Source organism: Plecotus auritus (genome assembly GCF_963455305.1).
Source record: "Plecotus auritus genome assembly, chromosome: 8".
NCBI classification, from domain to species: domain Eukaryota; kingdom Metazoa; phylum Chordata; class Mammalia; order Chiroptera; family Vespertilionidae; genus Plecotus; species Plecotus auritus.
In genome coordinates this window covers 20,093,168-20,108,198 of record NC_137782.1, presented here as the reverse complement: position 1 = coordinate 20,108,198, position 15,031 = coordinate 20,093,168, and the positions used below count along the sequence as shown (strand labels likewise).

The following is a 15,031-nucleotide window of genomic DNA, read 5'->3' as shown; positions in this document are numbered from 1 at the left end:
GCAGCCATCTTGTGTGTTGGAGTGATGGTAATTTCCATTTTACTCTTTTAATAGATAGGATAGAGGCCTGGTGCACAGGTGGGGGCCAGCTGGTTTGCCCTGAAGGGTGTCCTGGATCATGGTGGGGCAGCCTGGGCAAGGGGCCTTTGGTGGTTTGCAGGCAGGCCACACACCCCAGCGACCCAAGCGGAGGCCCTAGTATCTGGGATTTATTTATCTTCTATAATTGAAACTTTGTAGCCTTAAGCGAAGGCTAGGGCAGGCCAGGGCGGGCAGAAAGCTTGGCTTCCTCCATCGCCGGGGAAACCCAAGCCTCTTGCTCACTCAGTGGCTGTTGCCATTTTTGTTAGGATTTATTTATCTTCTATAATTGCAACTTTGTAGCCTTGAGCGGAGGCCAAGGCAGGCCAGCAAGCTTGGCTTCCTCCATCGCCAGGGAAACCCAAGCCTCCTGCCCTCTCCAGCTCTGTGGCTGCCGCCATTTTTGTTGGGATTTATTTATCTTCTATAATTGAAACTTTGTAGCCTTGAGTGGAGTCCACGGCTGGCCAGGGTGTGCAGGAAGCTTGGCTTCCTCCATTGCTGGGGAAACCCAAGCCTCCTGCTCGCTCCGTGGCCGCACCATCTTGGTTGGGTTAATTTGAATACTCGCTCCTGATTGGCTGGTGGGAGTGACTTGTGGGTGTAGCAGAGGTATGGTCAATTTGCATATTACTCTTTTATTAGGATTTACCACAAGTAAAGGTCAGGAATTGTTATCTTTCTTTTAAATTTTTTTTACTGTTTCACTTCATTACTGCTGTGTATGTGCTCCATGTGAGTGACGTAGGTACTTATGTAGGTGGGTTCCAACTTATGGCAAAAATTGTGTTACATCGTGCCATAGGAATGGATCTCCGATGTAACCCAAGGACCTACTGTAATACATTGTATTATGTCAGCATAAAGCCATACTGCACAAAGCCATTTGATTTCTTGTTTTTTATGAATTAACTAGAGGCCTGGTGCATGAAATTTGTGCATGGGGCGGCGGGGAAGAGTCCCTCAGCCCAGTCTGTACCCTCTCCAATCCGGGACCCTCAGGGGATGTCTGACTGCCTCTCACAATCCGGGACTGCTGACTCCTAACCGCTCGCCTGCCTGCCTGCCTGATCGCCCTAACCACCTCTGCCTGCCTGATGGCCCCTAACCACCTCTACCTGCCTGCCTGATGGCCCCTAACTGCTCCCCTACCAGCCTGATCACCCCTAACTGCTCCTCTGCTGGCCTGATCGCCCCTAACCTCCTCTGCCTCACCCTGCTCCCAGGACCCAGGATTCCCTCCTTCAGTCAGTCACAGGCACCCAGGACTCAGGCTTCCCTCCCTCTGGCTGGCTGCAGGCACCCAGGTCGGCTTCACCCGGGGCGGCTGCAGGCGCTGGTACCCGGGACTGTGGGGCAGGCAGCTTGTCACTCTCATGGGCCACAGCCACAGGCACTGGCGCCCAGGACCGCAGGGTGGGTGGCTTGTCCCTCTTCCGGGCCACAGGCGCAGCCGCTGGTGCCCAGGACCATAGGGTGTGTGGCTTGTCCCTCTCCTAGGCCTCAGCCCCAGCTGCTGGCACCCGGGACCACGGGGCAGGCGGCTTATCCCTTTCCCGGACCACAGCCTGGCTGGTCCCCTTTCCTCTCTCACGAGCTCATTTGTGTCTGGCTGGTCCCCATTCCTCTCTCAAGAGCTCATTTGTGCCTGGCTGGTCCCCATTCCCCTCTCAAGAGCTCATTTGTGCCTGGCTGGTCCTCATTCCTTTCTCCCCAGTGTTGAGTGTCTGAGCCATTACAACATGGCCATGTGATGACCATTTGCATATTAGCTCTTTATTATATAGGATTAAAATATGAACAAACATTACTAAAAATTCTGATCAATACAAACAGAAGGCCAGTGACTTTGATGGATTTACATGATTTGACTTCTGCCCCAGGGCAACTGGAGCTTAGTAATGGCTCCAGTAACACTCTATCAGTTCTTTCTTGTCTAGATATTATCTCTGCTTCTGGGGAGTTTAAACATCTTAATTTTTAGAACTTTACTTTTTGAGTAAAAGTCTTCTTTTTATTCACTTTTAATTTTTACTTTATGGGCATGGAGAAGAGAAACCAAAGTGTCATGAGTCTGTGGTGAACATATGTTAGAAGGAAAAGGCTGGTTGAATATTAAGGGATAAATATACATCATCAGAACATTACTCTCTAAAAAATAAAATGTTATGAGAGGAAATGTGCTAAGATGGGAACACAATTTAGTTTAGAGCAAAGCATATGCACGTGTTTATTTTTATTAAAATTCCTCTTACTCCATATTTACCTTGTTGCTTTATAATGGAATTATCTGAGGACAGAGACCAAATCTTCCACATGCACTATTGTACTGCCTTCTTCTATACTCTGGGTACATAACAAGTACTCTAACAATTGAAAATGGGAAACACAATGCACTTTGAAGCGTTTTGGTGATATTTTAATTCCTGATGTTCATCTTTGGCACTTGGAAGCACTTCAGTTACGCAGGTCCTGTTTAGCTTCCTTTATTGTTACTTCTGCAGATACTCTGGCTCTTTGTCATACTCCGTGGCTTTATTAGCAGTTTCCTGGGTTTGAGTCTCAGTTCCCCAAATCCAAGTACAGGATTTTGGAGGATAAAGACAATTTCTTCTCCAACATTGTTGTGACAGGACACAAAATAGACCTTCAATAAATTATTTAAATTATACCTCAGTTTAAAAAATTAAGAAAAAGAATGTCTTTACTGCCATGAATTTTATTTCAACTCATGCGGAATTTATACACCTTTGAGGAATCTGTACCCCTTCTGTGCTCTCTGCAGCTCACTCATATCTATTCTTTTCAGTTTGTTGAAGTCAGCATGTGATGGTTGGCTGCTTGGAATGTCATCATCCATCAAAAAGCACCAAGAGTCCAGTAATAGTGGAGAGACTAGAAGAGAGAAGAAGACAGTTGGGTTTCAGTCACCAATGGAAGATGATGCCCTGTGGACATGTCAAAAGACAGATACATATCAACCCCAAAGAGGTAAGCTTAGCATCTATAGGAGCAAAATGAGAACCTGCTTCTGGGGAGTTTTAGAATCTTACTAGCCACGACCTTCAGATGATTTGCTACAGCCCTGAGCAGGTTAAATATGTCACAAGCTGACATGTGCCTGCAAGGCCATAGGTATCCCATCCCGATCAGTGAATTACATCAGCATGTCTCTTAGAATACTCATATGAGAAACTATCCCATTTGTCCCTCTTTCTGCAAGCAGCCAACCGTAAGAATTATTCAGCAGTAAGTATGATCATAGACACAAAATAATGCTCAAAGTGAGTAAAGAGGACAAGAAACTGAACATAAATCTCTGCCGGGAAAGTAAACTCTAACAACTACAGTTAATCTTCAATTAACTGGAAATATGGGGAGGGTGGAGGAGAGGTCATGGATAAATTCTACATTGTGGCTGCAACAGAACCTCATAAGTCTTAAGCATATATTGCCTAGCAGTCTTAAGTACCAGTGATTCTTCTTATTTTATATGTCATGGATATTTTTTTAAATCAATTATAAACAACTGTGTGAAATGTTGAGTGAAGCAGTTAAATGTAATTGTGTTTCCCAGTTGTTTCTGGAGTGGCTCTGACTTCATCTCTCCTGGAATTATTTTTTTTTATTGGATTTATTGGGGTGACATTGTTTAATAAAATTATATAGGCTTCAGGTGTACAATTCTCTAACACATCATCCATATATTGTATTGTGTGTTCACCACCCCAAGTTCTCCTGGAATTATGAAGGGAAGGAATTAGGAGCAGAGTGGGAGGAGTCTGGCATATTGTACAGAAGAGCTCTATAGGAAACAAAGGGCCAAAAATGGCTTGGCACCCTCTGCTCACACCTCTTTCCACACACCTTTCTTTCCTGCTCACAGCCATTAACCCTGATTTCCTTCTTTTTCATTGGGCTTGCCCTGGCCCATATCCTATCTAATAAAGAGGGAATATGCAAATTGACCGTCACACCATCACAAACTATGGCGGCACCCATAGCCACAAGATGGCGACGCCCAGTCCCCTCAGCCCTGCTGGAGTCCCCCAGTCTTTTCAGCCCCACTGGGGGTGGGTGGCAGGCATTCGGTGTGGCCAGAACTGTCACTCCTTGCGCCTGCTGCCAGAGTCCCACAGTCCTTTCAGCCCCGCCGGGGGCGCGGCAGGCGCACGGTGCCGCCAGACCTGCCCTCAGCCACCAGGGCTGGCCTGAGGTGCAGGCAAGCCTCAGATGTCAGCTGCACAGCCGCCAGGGCGTGCCTGAGGCGCAGGCAAGCCTCGGATGGCAGCTGCCCAGCTGCCCAGGGCCACCTGAGGCTCAGGTAACCAGAGCTGGCTGAGGCTTGCGCTGCCGGCAGTGGCAACAGCAGAGCTGTGATGGGGGTGTCGTCTTCCCCTGATCGCCGGGTCGCCTCCCGCCCCTGAGGGCTCCTGGACTGTGAGAGGTGGTAGGCCGGGCTGAGGGACCCCCCTCCAGTGCATGAATTTTCATGCACTGGGCCTCTAGTCTGGTATAAGTGGCCACATTTTCATCAGCTCTCCAGCTGCTCTCACCTGCTCCCCAAGAGCTGTGGGCACTTTATGAGAGCTGCAGGTGTGGCTTCATCCTTTCCTCCTGTCTGCCAGCATTGTCATGTTGTTTGGTTTTAATTGTGATTAATCTAGAAATTGTTTAATTCTTTCCCAGATAATTGATGCTAATTAGTCCAAACTTCAGAAGGGAGTCTAGGCACAATCTGAAACCAAGCAAAAGTTTATTTTGTTTGACATAGTAAAAAGTTCTGCAGACTTCCATCACCTTCGGGTAACCTAGAAACAAAAATGCAATTCAGAAGGCTCAGAACCTGAGATGGAACCATCGTCCCTCTCTGTGGGTGGTCCTTCAGAAAGGGGCAGCACTTCCGGGGCTTCCTCATTGTCAGTCATCACACTTTGGAGTGTGGAGATCCTGTCAGAATGGGTGTGGTGGTTGCACTGCAAGGCTTAATGCAGTCTTCTGTTAACTTGTCACCAAATTTGTGTTGTATGTCAGCACTAAAATAAAATGCCACAATGAGAAAAATGTAGTGTAATAGCAAAGGGACAAATAACCTGTGTGATTGGTTAAGACCACAGCCACATTAGAAAACTGCAATGGAAAAGGCACTCTGAAAAAGGTATCTCGCCAGCCCTTGCCATGGCGGAGGTTAATCTCTCCTGGGCCTGGCCACAGAAGCTGGAAGCCTGGAAAGGGCTTGTGTCCAAAAAAAATCAATTTCTAATTTGAAACAAAATCATTTTTGACTAACAGGGTTTCAGAACCCATTACTTTTTGCTGTACAGTCTGCTGACATTTCAGCACTTTCTGTTGTGCACAATGAATCCTAATAGTCATTTTATAATGTTGCTATACTAATCAATTTAACCAGGAGAAAGCTGTTACAATTCTGCAAAGTTTTCAGGAACAGCTTTCACTCATGGTATTACTTTTTTCATTAGGTGTTTTATTCCCCCCCCCTTTTTTTTTGCGGGGGGTGGGGGGTGGTGGTGGTGGTGGTGAAGTGTTGCAGTGTTGCAGTGAAAAATTGAAACATTTTCATCTTTTCAAGAGTTTTGTTTTAAGTCATTGTATTCATAAGAATTAACTGTTTTTCCTACTCATAAGAAAGGCTATATTGTATTTTTCTCTTCTTTTATTTTAATACTAGAGGCCTGGTGCACAAAATCCATGCACGGGTGGAGTCCCTAGGCCTGGCCGGCAATCAGGGCCATTCGGGGCCTTCCAGCTGCCAGCCACAGTCTCCCTTCATTCCGCACCGCCCCCGGTAGTCAGCGCACGTCATAGCAAGTGATCAAACTCCTGGTCTCCTGGTCGAACTCCCAAGGGGACACTTTGCATAGCAGCCTTTTATATATATAGATGGAGCATTAGCAAAATTATGGTATACCTGGTCGTTGAGGGAGGCCCCTGTGAGTCATTCTGCTCATTGCAGACCTGGTATACACAGATCCCAGGACAGGACAATGTTTTTGCATTGCCATTTGCTGTGGTACCCAACCAACGGGGAAACACTCGCCAAGGTGTGCTGCAAAGGGTTCACCACCTGTTTCTCATGAGGCCAATGACCTCCCACCAATTGCCTAAGTTACACCACTTGGCTTATCATCTCCTTAACTGTTTTCCCTTTTTAGTGTCTCAATTTTTTAATATACTTTTCTTCTGTTTTATATCCTTTATTTCTTTTGTTGTCCTTTAATTATTAAGTACTATATAGGACATTTACTGCAGAACTGTTAATCTTTATTGTCAGTCTCTTTCTCCTTTACCTTTCCTACCCCCTCACCATTCTGCCAACTTTATACATACTAAACATGTAAAAAAAAAAAAAAGGACCTGATTCTTGTCTCAAGAAATAACCTTGTGATCACAAAAATATTCACAGTATTGTAAGAATTACACTTGAAATATAAATTGTTTTTCAATCAACAATGCTTGGAATGGTCTATTTTAGTTGATTTTTATTGAGCTACATGACATTCCTTAGGGAGAGATTCCTTAAAGCAGTGGTTCTCAACCTTTCTAATGCCACAACCCTTTAATACAGTTCCTCATGTTGTGGTGACCCCCAACCATAAAATTATTTTTGTTGCTACTTCATAACTGTCATTTTGCTACTGTTAATGAATCATAATGTAAATATCTGTGTTTTCCGATGGTTTTAGGCTCTACAGCAGCGGTTCTCAACCTGTGGGTCGCGACCCCTTTCACAGGGGTCGCCTAAGACCACCGGAAAACACAGATATTTACATTACGATTCATAACAGTAGCAAAATTACAGTTATGAAGTAGCAACGAAAATAATTTTATGGTTGGGGGTCACCACAACATGAGGAACTGTATTAAAGGGTCGCAACATTAGAAAGGTTGAGAACCACTGCCTTAGAGAAATCTAAACTTGAGTCGAGAACTTCTAAGCCACAGGCACAAATCTGGAAACACCAGCCTTCATTTCTCATTTTTCTTTCCTACGCAGTGGTGTTTTTATTCTCGCCCAGCTTGTCTCAAACTTTTTCTGAGCAATCACTGATTCCCTTTCACAGGAGCCCACGAAGCTGAGGGTATTTTTTTAGTTATGCGAAAGGTCTGGCAGAGGCTGTGAGGCACTGAACACGCATGTTAGATGGACATGTTAGATCAGGGCTTGTCACTGCCATCTCCTACATCAGCCTTCAAAAGCCCACTGCTACATTTAGAGCCACCTCCTGTTTATTCCTCTTTCATTTGATCTCCCAATCCCCTTAAAACTGTGAGTTTGAGAGAGGCTGAATCTCGAATAATTCCAATCTACCAATGGGTTGACCACGCCTTTCATTTTGTCTTTGGGTGTTTTAGGTTATGTATATACAGCAGCTGTCACTGATTGAGGCTCCTGGGGGGCTTCCAAGTGCACTTGTCTTTTACGGGAAGAGGGTTATGGAAGACCCATCTGAAGTGAGGAGTAATTTCTGAAGCTCTAGTTGCTCCTCTAAGTGCATCTGGGCTCGAGGCGATGCCAGTGTTTTCTAGTCCATGATGGAGTCATGGGTCATGTGATTAAAGAAGTAAACAAGGCCCAGCTGGTGTGACTCAGTGGTTGAGCATCAACCTATGAACCAGGAGGTTCGGTTAGATTCCCAGTCAAGGCATATGCCCAGGTTGTGGGCTTGATCCCCAGTGTGGGGCATGCAGGAGGCAGCAGATCAATGATTCTCTTATCATTGATGTTTTCATCTCTCTCTCCCTCTCCCTTCCTCTCTGAAATCAATTAATATATATTAAAAACAAAAATGAAGTAAACATGCTGGAGTATCCAAAGTACAGAAACCATTCCCATCTTGCCTCTAAGGAGCATTTACTTGTTTATTTTTTAGTAGCATCATCATTATGATTATCTGTTTAATCATTAGAAAAGGTAGCACAAGATATCACTTCTGATTTCCAGAAGTCTGAGCTAAAAGATCGGTTAAAAGTTGATGCCTTTATTAATATAACACAGAAGATAAGTATAGTACAGGGCTAATCCCAAACATGTAGATTAAATTGTCCTGCCCAGACCACTCAAAAAAGGAATTCAAATGCAAGAAACTAGCATTGAGAGTTGAAGTTGCTATATATGGCATATTGTACTTAAACCAGAGCCTGTACATTTTCTACCTTCTATAATAGAAAGAAGTATCTCAAAATACTATATAGTTTACTTATTATTTATGTTTTACATTTCTCCCACTAGAATGTAAGCACCCCATATATTCACTGTTGTATTACCCCTAGACCAGTGGTCGGCAAACTCATTAGTAAACAGAGCAGCAAACGGCGGCTTGCGAGCCGCAATTTGCCAACCACTGCCCTAGACCATTGCTTAATATGTGGTAGATGCTCATTATATATTTGTTGAGTAAATTAAGGTGACATTATAGATACTGGTTTTTCTCTCTGTGTCCTTGCCCACAAAAGGACCTAATTAGTTGAACCTTTTGACCCCATTACCTGCAATGATTCAGTGATTTAAGGAATGCATATGCTTGTCCCTTCGGAGTCCTTATGGTGATTGATTGGCAATGTCAAAAAGATAACAGTAGAGTCTTAAAAATAGCACTGCCTTGAAAGTCAAGAAAACTGTGGGGTTCTTCATTTTCTTTTACTCTAATTGAGATTTAATCTACATACAATAAAATTGCATAGGTCTTTACTGTGCATTTGAAAAACATTGACAATTGTATATATCTATGTAACCACCACCCAATTAAGATGTAGTCCATGTCCATTCTTCATGACAATTCCCTTGTGTCTTTCCCATGAGGTCTCTCTCCTTGGCTTGCAGATAGCTGTGTTCTCCTTGTGTCCTCACAAGGCTTTTTTGCTGTGAGCACACACCCCTGGTATATCCCTCTTCTTATAAGGACACCAGTTATATTGGACTAGTGGTGTCCAATATAACTGGTGTCCTTATAAGAAGAGGGATATACCAGGGGTGTGTGCTCACTAATTTCCTTTCAATGTGCACAAATTCGCCCGGTGCATGAATTTGTGCACATTGAAAGGAAATTAATTAGAATAAATATTTTAATATCGCCATTCGCCCTTTCTCTGTAATAGAAGTGTCAACCAAATTCCTAATCGACAATGACAGATGGAAACACACACGTGTGATTGGCGCCAGTGAGAGCTTTATATGTATCGAGCATGCGCAAATCAACTTAGCCTTTTATAGATATAGAATAAACTTGCTTAATTAGACCTGCTTTCTGATGTAGCTAAACTTTTTCCAGCCCAGTGAAGCTCCCCAACTTCTCTTTCAGGTAATTGTCTGCAACACAGCAGTAAATATCAACACAAAGCAGATTATTTTTGTAGATCACACAGGGAGAACAAAGGGTAAAATATTTAACTGCAGCAGTGTTTGACTATATTCTGCGCAGTGAGACAACCTGAAGTCATTTTCAAGGTCCACCATTTCTTACTTCTTTTTGGTCAGGTCAGGTTTCTAAACTTTCTAAATCTCCGTGTTCCAGCTAATGAAAAGAAAATAGCATTCCACCGAGTCTCCTATCTACCTACTCCAGGACTTCTGGGAGGATCAAATGAGATGAGGCACAGGAAAACGCTTCACAGACATTTGGTTAAAGTGTAAAATGTTTGCACCTGGCTATAAAACAAGTCATGTTCCTGGAGTGAAGAAACTCCAAGGAGGCTAGTTGCTAGGGAGAGGAAGCTGGGCATTGCTATGTGACGTCATTACCCAGTGCCCACAGCAACCGTTTCCAGGCTGGGCTGGGCTGTGGGCCACATTTTACGCCCTGGGGTCTTGGCAGTGTAAGCTGCGATTTGGTGGGCTGTCGCTCTGGAGTGGTGGCGGGGCCTGTGTCCCACTTGGCGGAAGCCGAGTGTTGCTTTGTGGGCGCCAGGTCTGTGGTGCTGTTTCTCTGTAGTTGGCCAATGCGCGTCATGGCAGCTCCTGCATTGAGTGTCTGCCCCCTGATGTTCAGTGTGTATCATAGCGTCCGGTCGGACAGACAGAGGGAGGGACACTTAGCATATTAGCCTTTTATATATATAGATTAGGGCCCATCCATCTGACCTCGCTTAACCTTAATTACCCCTGTGAAGGCTCTCTCTGCAAATGTGTTCTGAGGTGTACTGGGAGTTAGAACTTCAGCATAAGAATTAGGTAAGGGGAGAGGACATAATTTAGTCCATAACAACTACTTTTTTCTTAATCTCTATGCCTTTTATCTTTTCTTATCTCATTACACTGTCTGGGACTTCCATTACAATATAAGAAAATGTGCCTGGTCTCTCAGGAAAGCAGGTGTTCTTTTACCATTACATATGGTTTTAGCTGTAGTTTTTTTGTAAATGCTATTTATCATGTTATAAAGGTTCCCACCTCGTTTGCTAAGAGTTATTATTGTAATGAGTATAGAGTTTCATCAAAACTTTTTCTGCACCTATTGAGGTGGTCAGAGTGTAAATTCATAAAAACTTTGGAAAACAGTTTGGTATTATTTATTAAAAATAAATAACAAGTACTCTGTATCCAATCAATTTTTTCTAGGTATATATATACTAGAGAGAATCTCATGCACATAGTGTTTAACTTACAAACATGTTCATAGCTGTATATTCAGTCAGGGTAGGCTAATCACTCTGGTAACAAGTGGACAGAAAAAACATCAGTGGTTTAAAGAAGAAACTTTTTTCTCCTGTAATGGTCCAGGGTAAGAGTTCAGGTTGACAGCAGCTCTGCTCCAAAGAATGATGGCTCTGCCTTCTTTTTGTGCCTTCCAAGGTCACCTTGAGCATTGCAGTGACACTGGGGTGGGGAACTTGGTCTATGGCCAAATCTGGCCCACCACCGATTTTTGCAAATGAATTTTATTGGAACGCAGCCATTTCCATGTTTTGCATATTGTCTGTGGCTGCTTTCGTGCTACAACAGCAGAGTTGCATGGTTGCAACAGGAACTGGGTGGTTCACAAAGCCCAGCACTCTTACCATCTAACCTTTACAGGAAACTGTAGGTTGGCCCTGCCATAGCAGGTCAAGGAAGGGTATGAAAGAGTACATGTGAAAGGTTATTATAGGACAGACCTGAAGTGGCACATATATTGTCCACTGGTTTTCCTCCTGACCACACATAATTACAAGGGGCACTGGGAAATGTAATCTAGCTGTGTACCCAGGAAGAGGGGAAGAGAGTGCATTTTAGTGGATAACTGGCATCCTCAGCCACTGTAGCATCTTTTCAATATCCTCAAACCAGAAACACTCCCAACATCCACCAATAGTAGGATGGATAAATAGTCATAATTGCATAAATGGAACACTACATAGCACAGAAAACAAACCGCAGCTACATAAATCATTAGCACAGATAAACTCTCAAATATAATATTGAGCAAAAGAAGGCTTAAGAGGAAAATATATAGCATATTTCTATTTTACAAAGTTTAAAAGCAGCAAAACAATCACATTTGTGGGATGCATATCTAAATGGTAAAACTGTAAAGAACAAAAAGGGAATGACTGGGAATGGCGGCTGGTTTGTTCCTGTTTTAGGGGGAGAAAAGGTCACGGCGAAGGACATTGGTGATGCTTCCAGGCGGCAAAGCTACCAGGACTTCATTTCTGGGTTTGAAAAGGGGTCACACGGGCATTTTCTATATCACTCACTCTTTAAACTAAACTGAATGTATAATGTAGCTCAGCTGTTTTTAAAATGCAAAATAAAACAAAGGGCCCGGAGTTTTCCTAGACATGGAACTCTATAAGAAGTTTCTTATCATGAGTTATTGATTGGTGGATGGGCAGACACAGACCCAGCCATATGTAAGTAGGACATGATCATTATGTCCAATTCCATCTGTGTATGCAGAAATGTATGTTTATTTACATAAATGTATTCACATATATTTACCCATATATAAACATATATACTTATATAGGAGATTTATCAGCCTAATGGATAATATTCTTACCAGCACTTTTATTTTTTAAATGTATGTATTATCTTTGAGTGTGTGTGTGTGTGTGTGTGTAAATATAGAGGAATGTGTAATTTTATGAATATGCATAATTGTATGTAACTGTTGGTGTACTAAACACTAAATCAAATTTTATAGAAGGAATGAATATAATTAAAAGCTGATATATGGCTTTCTAGAAATTTAATAAGGGATATAGCCTAGAGAATTTAAAAAAAGGAATAAAGTTCCTGTAAGGCATAGTACTCACACATTCTGGAAGTGCATCCATGGATCTGCACCCGTTGGTGTTGCTCTGTGCCTCAGTGCAGTCATTCCTAACTTCTCTGGGCTTCATAACCTTTCATTATTTGATGAAAGCTCTGGTCCCTTTGCCCATGAAAATGAATGAGCAGATAGACACACATTATTGTACTTACACTTAGGAGGCATCCACACATTCCTGAAGCACACACATGGATCCCATTAGAAGTCCTTGGACTTTCTGTTAAAACTTTTACTTTCTCCCTGCACTTACCCCTGGGTTGGGAGCTCAAGGACCCTCCACCTGGCCTGGCGGCTCTCTGGTGACATTCCCATGAGGCCCTAACACACTCACGAGACCCCTGCACCTCCCACAGACCCTGGGGTGGGGGCTTAGTGGGGGTCCAGCTGGGGTCCCCCTCCAGTGCCTGAGGGTCTGGGGTTCAGCCCAGTTGCCAAGTGACCTTGACCCAGCTCCCTCTCAGACCAGCGTGAATGTGTGTGTTGGTGCCGAGCCTCTGTTTCATATTGCAAATATAAATAATTAAAGAAGACAGCTTAAGACCAAAAAAAAAGAGAAGTTTTACTTTCTGTTATTCCCATCAAATGTCAATTGTCTCAACCAAACTTCTGATGGAAGTATCAAAACAGGAAAAGATAAGACTAATGTTGAGGCCTAAATGACTAAATTCCGTCGCCCCCAGGCAGCCCTTCCCTCTCGCCTCCCCCACAAGGCCTCCTCAGTTGCTGCTGCTCTCAGGTGCTTATTTTAATTTCCCCTGCATCCCCGGGCTCTGCCCAGACAGTTGTAGGAGTGGCAAATGGCTTCTCCTGCCTCCCTTCTCTCCTACTCTGTTCAAAATTCTAGCACAAAAGTAATCTCTCCAAAAGCCATTTGTTGTTTTTTAGAGAAAGATGTTTATTTACATAACGAATTAGGGTTCCTTTTGTTCATGTGTTGTTGTTTTATTGACTGAAGAGAGAGGAAGAGAGAGGGAGAGAGAGATAGGAACATCAATGATGAGAGAGAATCATTGATGGGCTTTCATTTACATGCCCACTACTGGGTATCGAGCCTGAAATTCGGGCATGTACCCTGACTGGGAATCAAACCATGACCTCCTGGTACTTAGGTCTATGCTCAACCACCGAGCCACACCTGCTGGGCCCAGTTGTTGTTTTTTCAATGGTCATTATTGCTGCTGTGTTTTATTTTTTAGGCCAATTAGCACAGTGTTGAGTTTGCAGTACAGACCTTGGTTGTGTTTAAAACCCAGCCTTGCTCTTAACAGCCCTGTGATACTGGACATGCAGCTTGACCTTTTCTCACTTTGCACTTCCTATTCCATAAAATGAGGACAATAATATAAATTAAGGACTAATGAGATAATGCATTTAAAGTGATTAGCAAGGTACAGGACATAGTGATGCTCAATAAATATTTCCTGGATATTCTAAACATGTAGCCTTGAGGTTGTTAATTTAGTGCTTTTGCTAATTCCATGCTCCCTATTCCTTCTATCAAAATTCCACCTCCTGTGTTGTCTTCCCTACAGCCGATGTGATCTCTCTCCCTTGTTAATCCCTCAGACTTTTCATCCTATTTAATATGCAGTAACTAGCAGAATGGTGAAAACTCCTGGATCAAAGTGTCTGGACAGGAATGCTGGCTCCGTCACATACTGGCTTTGTGACCTTGGCAGGTCATGTAAGTCCCTATGGCTTATTTCCTGTAAATTAGATATAAAAGTAGTGTCTATTGCAAAGGATTTTTATGAAATGGCCAAACTATAGAGATAGAGCTGGGAGGTGGGGGGAGAGCAGTAACAGACCAGTCAGGATGAAGAGAACTACAAATGGCATAAGGGGCCTCTTTGGCGTGTGGAAATATTATCAAACTGGGTTGTAAAAATAAATAAGCAGATACCAGGACAAAAATGTTTCAAACTGCCCATGATTTCATAGCTGAACAGATTTGCTACTGTTATCAAACTGTATACCTAAGAAGGTTAAATTTTACGTTATTCAAAATACTTTAATGAAACTGTTTATTATAAAAAGAATATATGGTATATGGAAAAGACTTAGAAGAGTGCCAGGCACATACTGAGCATACTGTATCTGTTGTTACTGCTGTATACTGCCTTGGGTCATTTTTGATTCTTTATTGTTGAGAGTAACTCATCCTCTTGCTCTCACACCTTCTTTCCCCTCCTCCTTAACTAAGCTTGAGCTTAATCCTGGCACCAGCCCTTGCCTGTCATTAGGTGCTTGGCAAATATTTACTGACTTAATGCACTGTGTGGACTGACGACTAATGTCTAGTGTGAGAATGTACTGGTTTGGGTTGAGGGTCCCACAGGTTTTTGTACACAAAAGACAGTTGTGCATTTAGTGGCTAGTGGTTTACGTCCATACCTAACAGTGAGCAGTTAATATTAAGTATAGTTTAGAAAGCCAGGGTCCATGGTGATTGCTCTTGCTTTCTCTAGTTCTGATTTTCTGCGATCACACCTAAACTGTTCCATTCCTGAAGTTAGTAGACTGAGTGCTTGGCATTTTAGGGTCTGGTATTCCCAACACACCAAAGCTATCTTTGTGTTACTTGAATATTCACCCTTTTCTCAAAGAAAGAGTGAATCTTCCCAAATAACTTCCTTAAGCAGCCTGGATTGTAGTCTCCCAGGAATCAGAAGATTGTG

The 15,031-nt window shown here is 43.1% G+C and overlaps 1 protein-coding gene across 6 annotated transcripts in view; it reads left to right on the top strand.

The window, feature by feature from the left end:
- Window positions 1-15,031, top strand: part of KIAA1328 — a gene marked incomplete at its 5' end in the record, with an annotated part of 171,547 nt that overhangs the window by 130,708 nt on the left and 25,808 nt on the right. For 3 of the 6 annotated variants that reach the window (XM_080686367.1, XM_080686366.1, XM_080686365.1), the window contains 2 exons: window positions 2,891-3,072; window positions 13,945-14,037. In XM_080686367.1, coding sequence (XP_080542493.1) covers window positions 2,891-3,072; window positions 13,945-14,037 — 275 coding nt within the window. The remainder of the gene's footprint in view (window positions 1-2,890; window positions 3,073-13,944; window positions 14,038-15,031) is intronic. The other 3 variants (XM_080686364.1, XM_080686368.1, XM_080686369.1) reach the window with 1 other exon arrangement.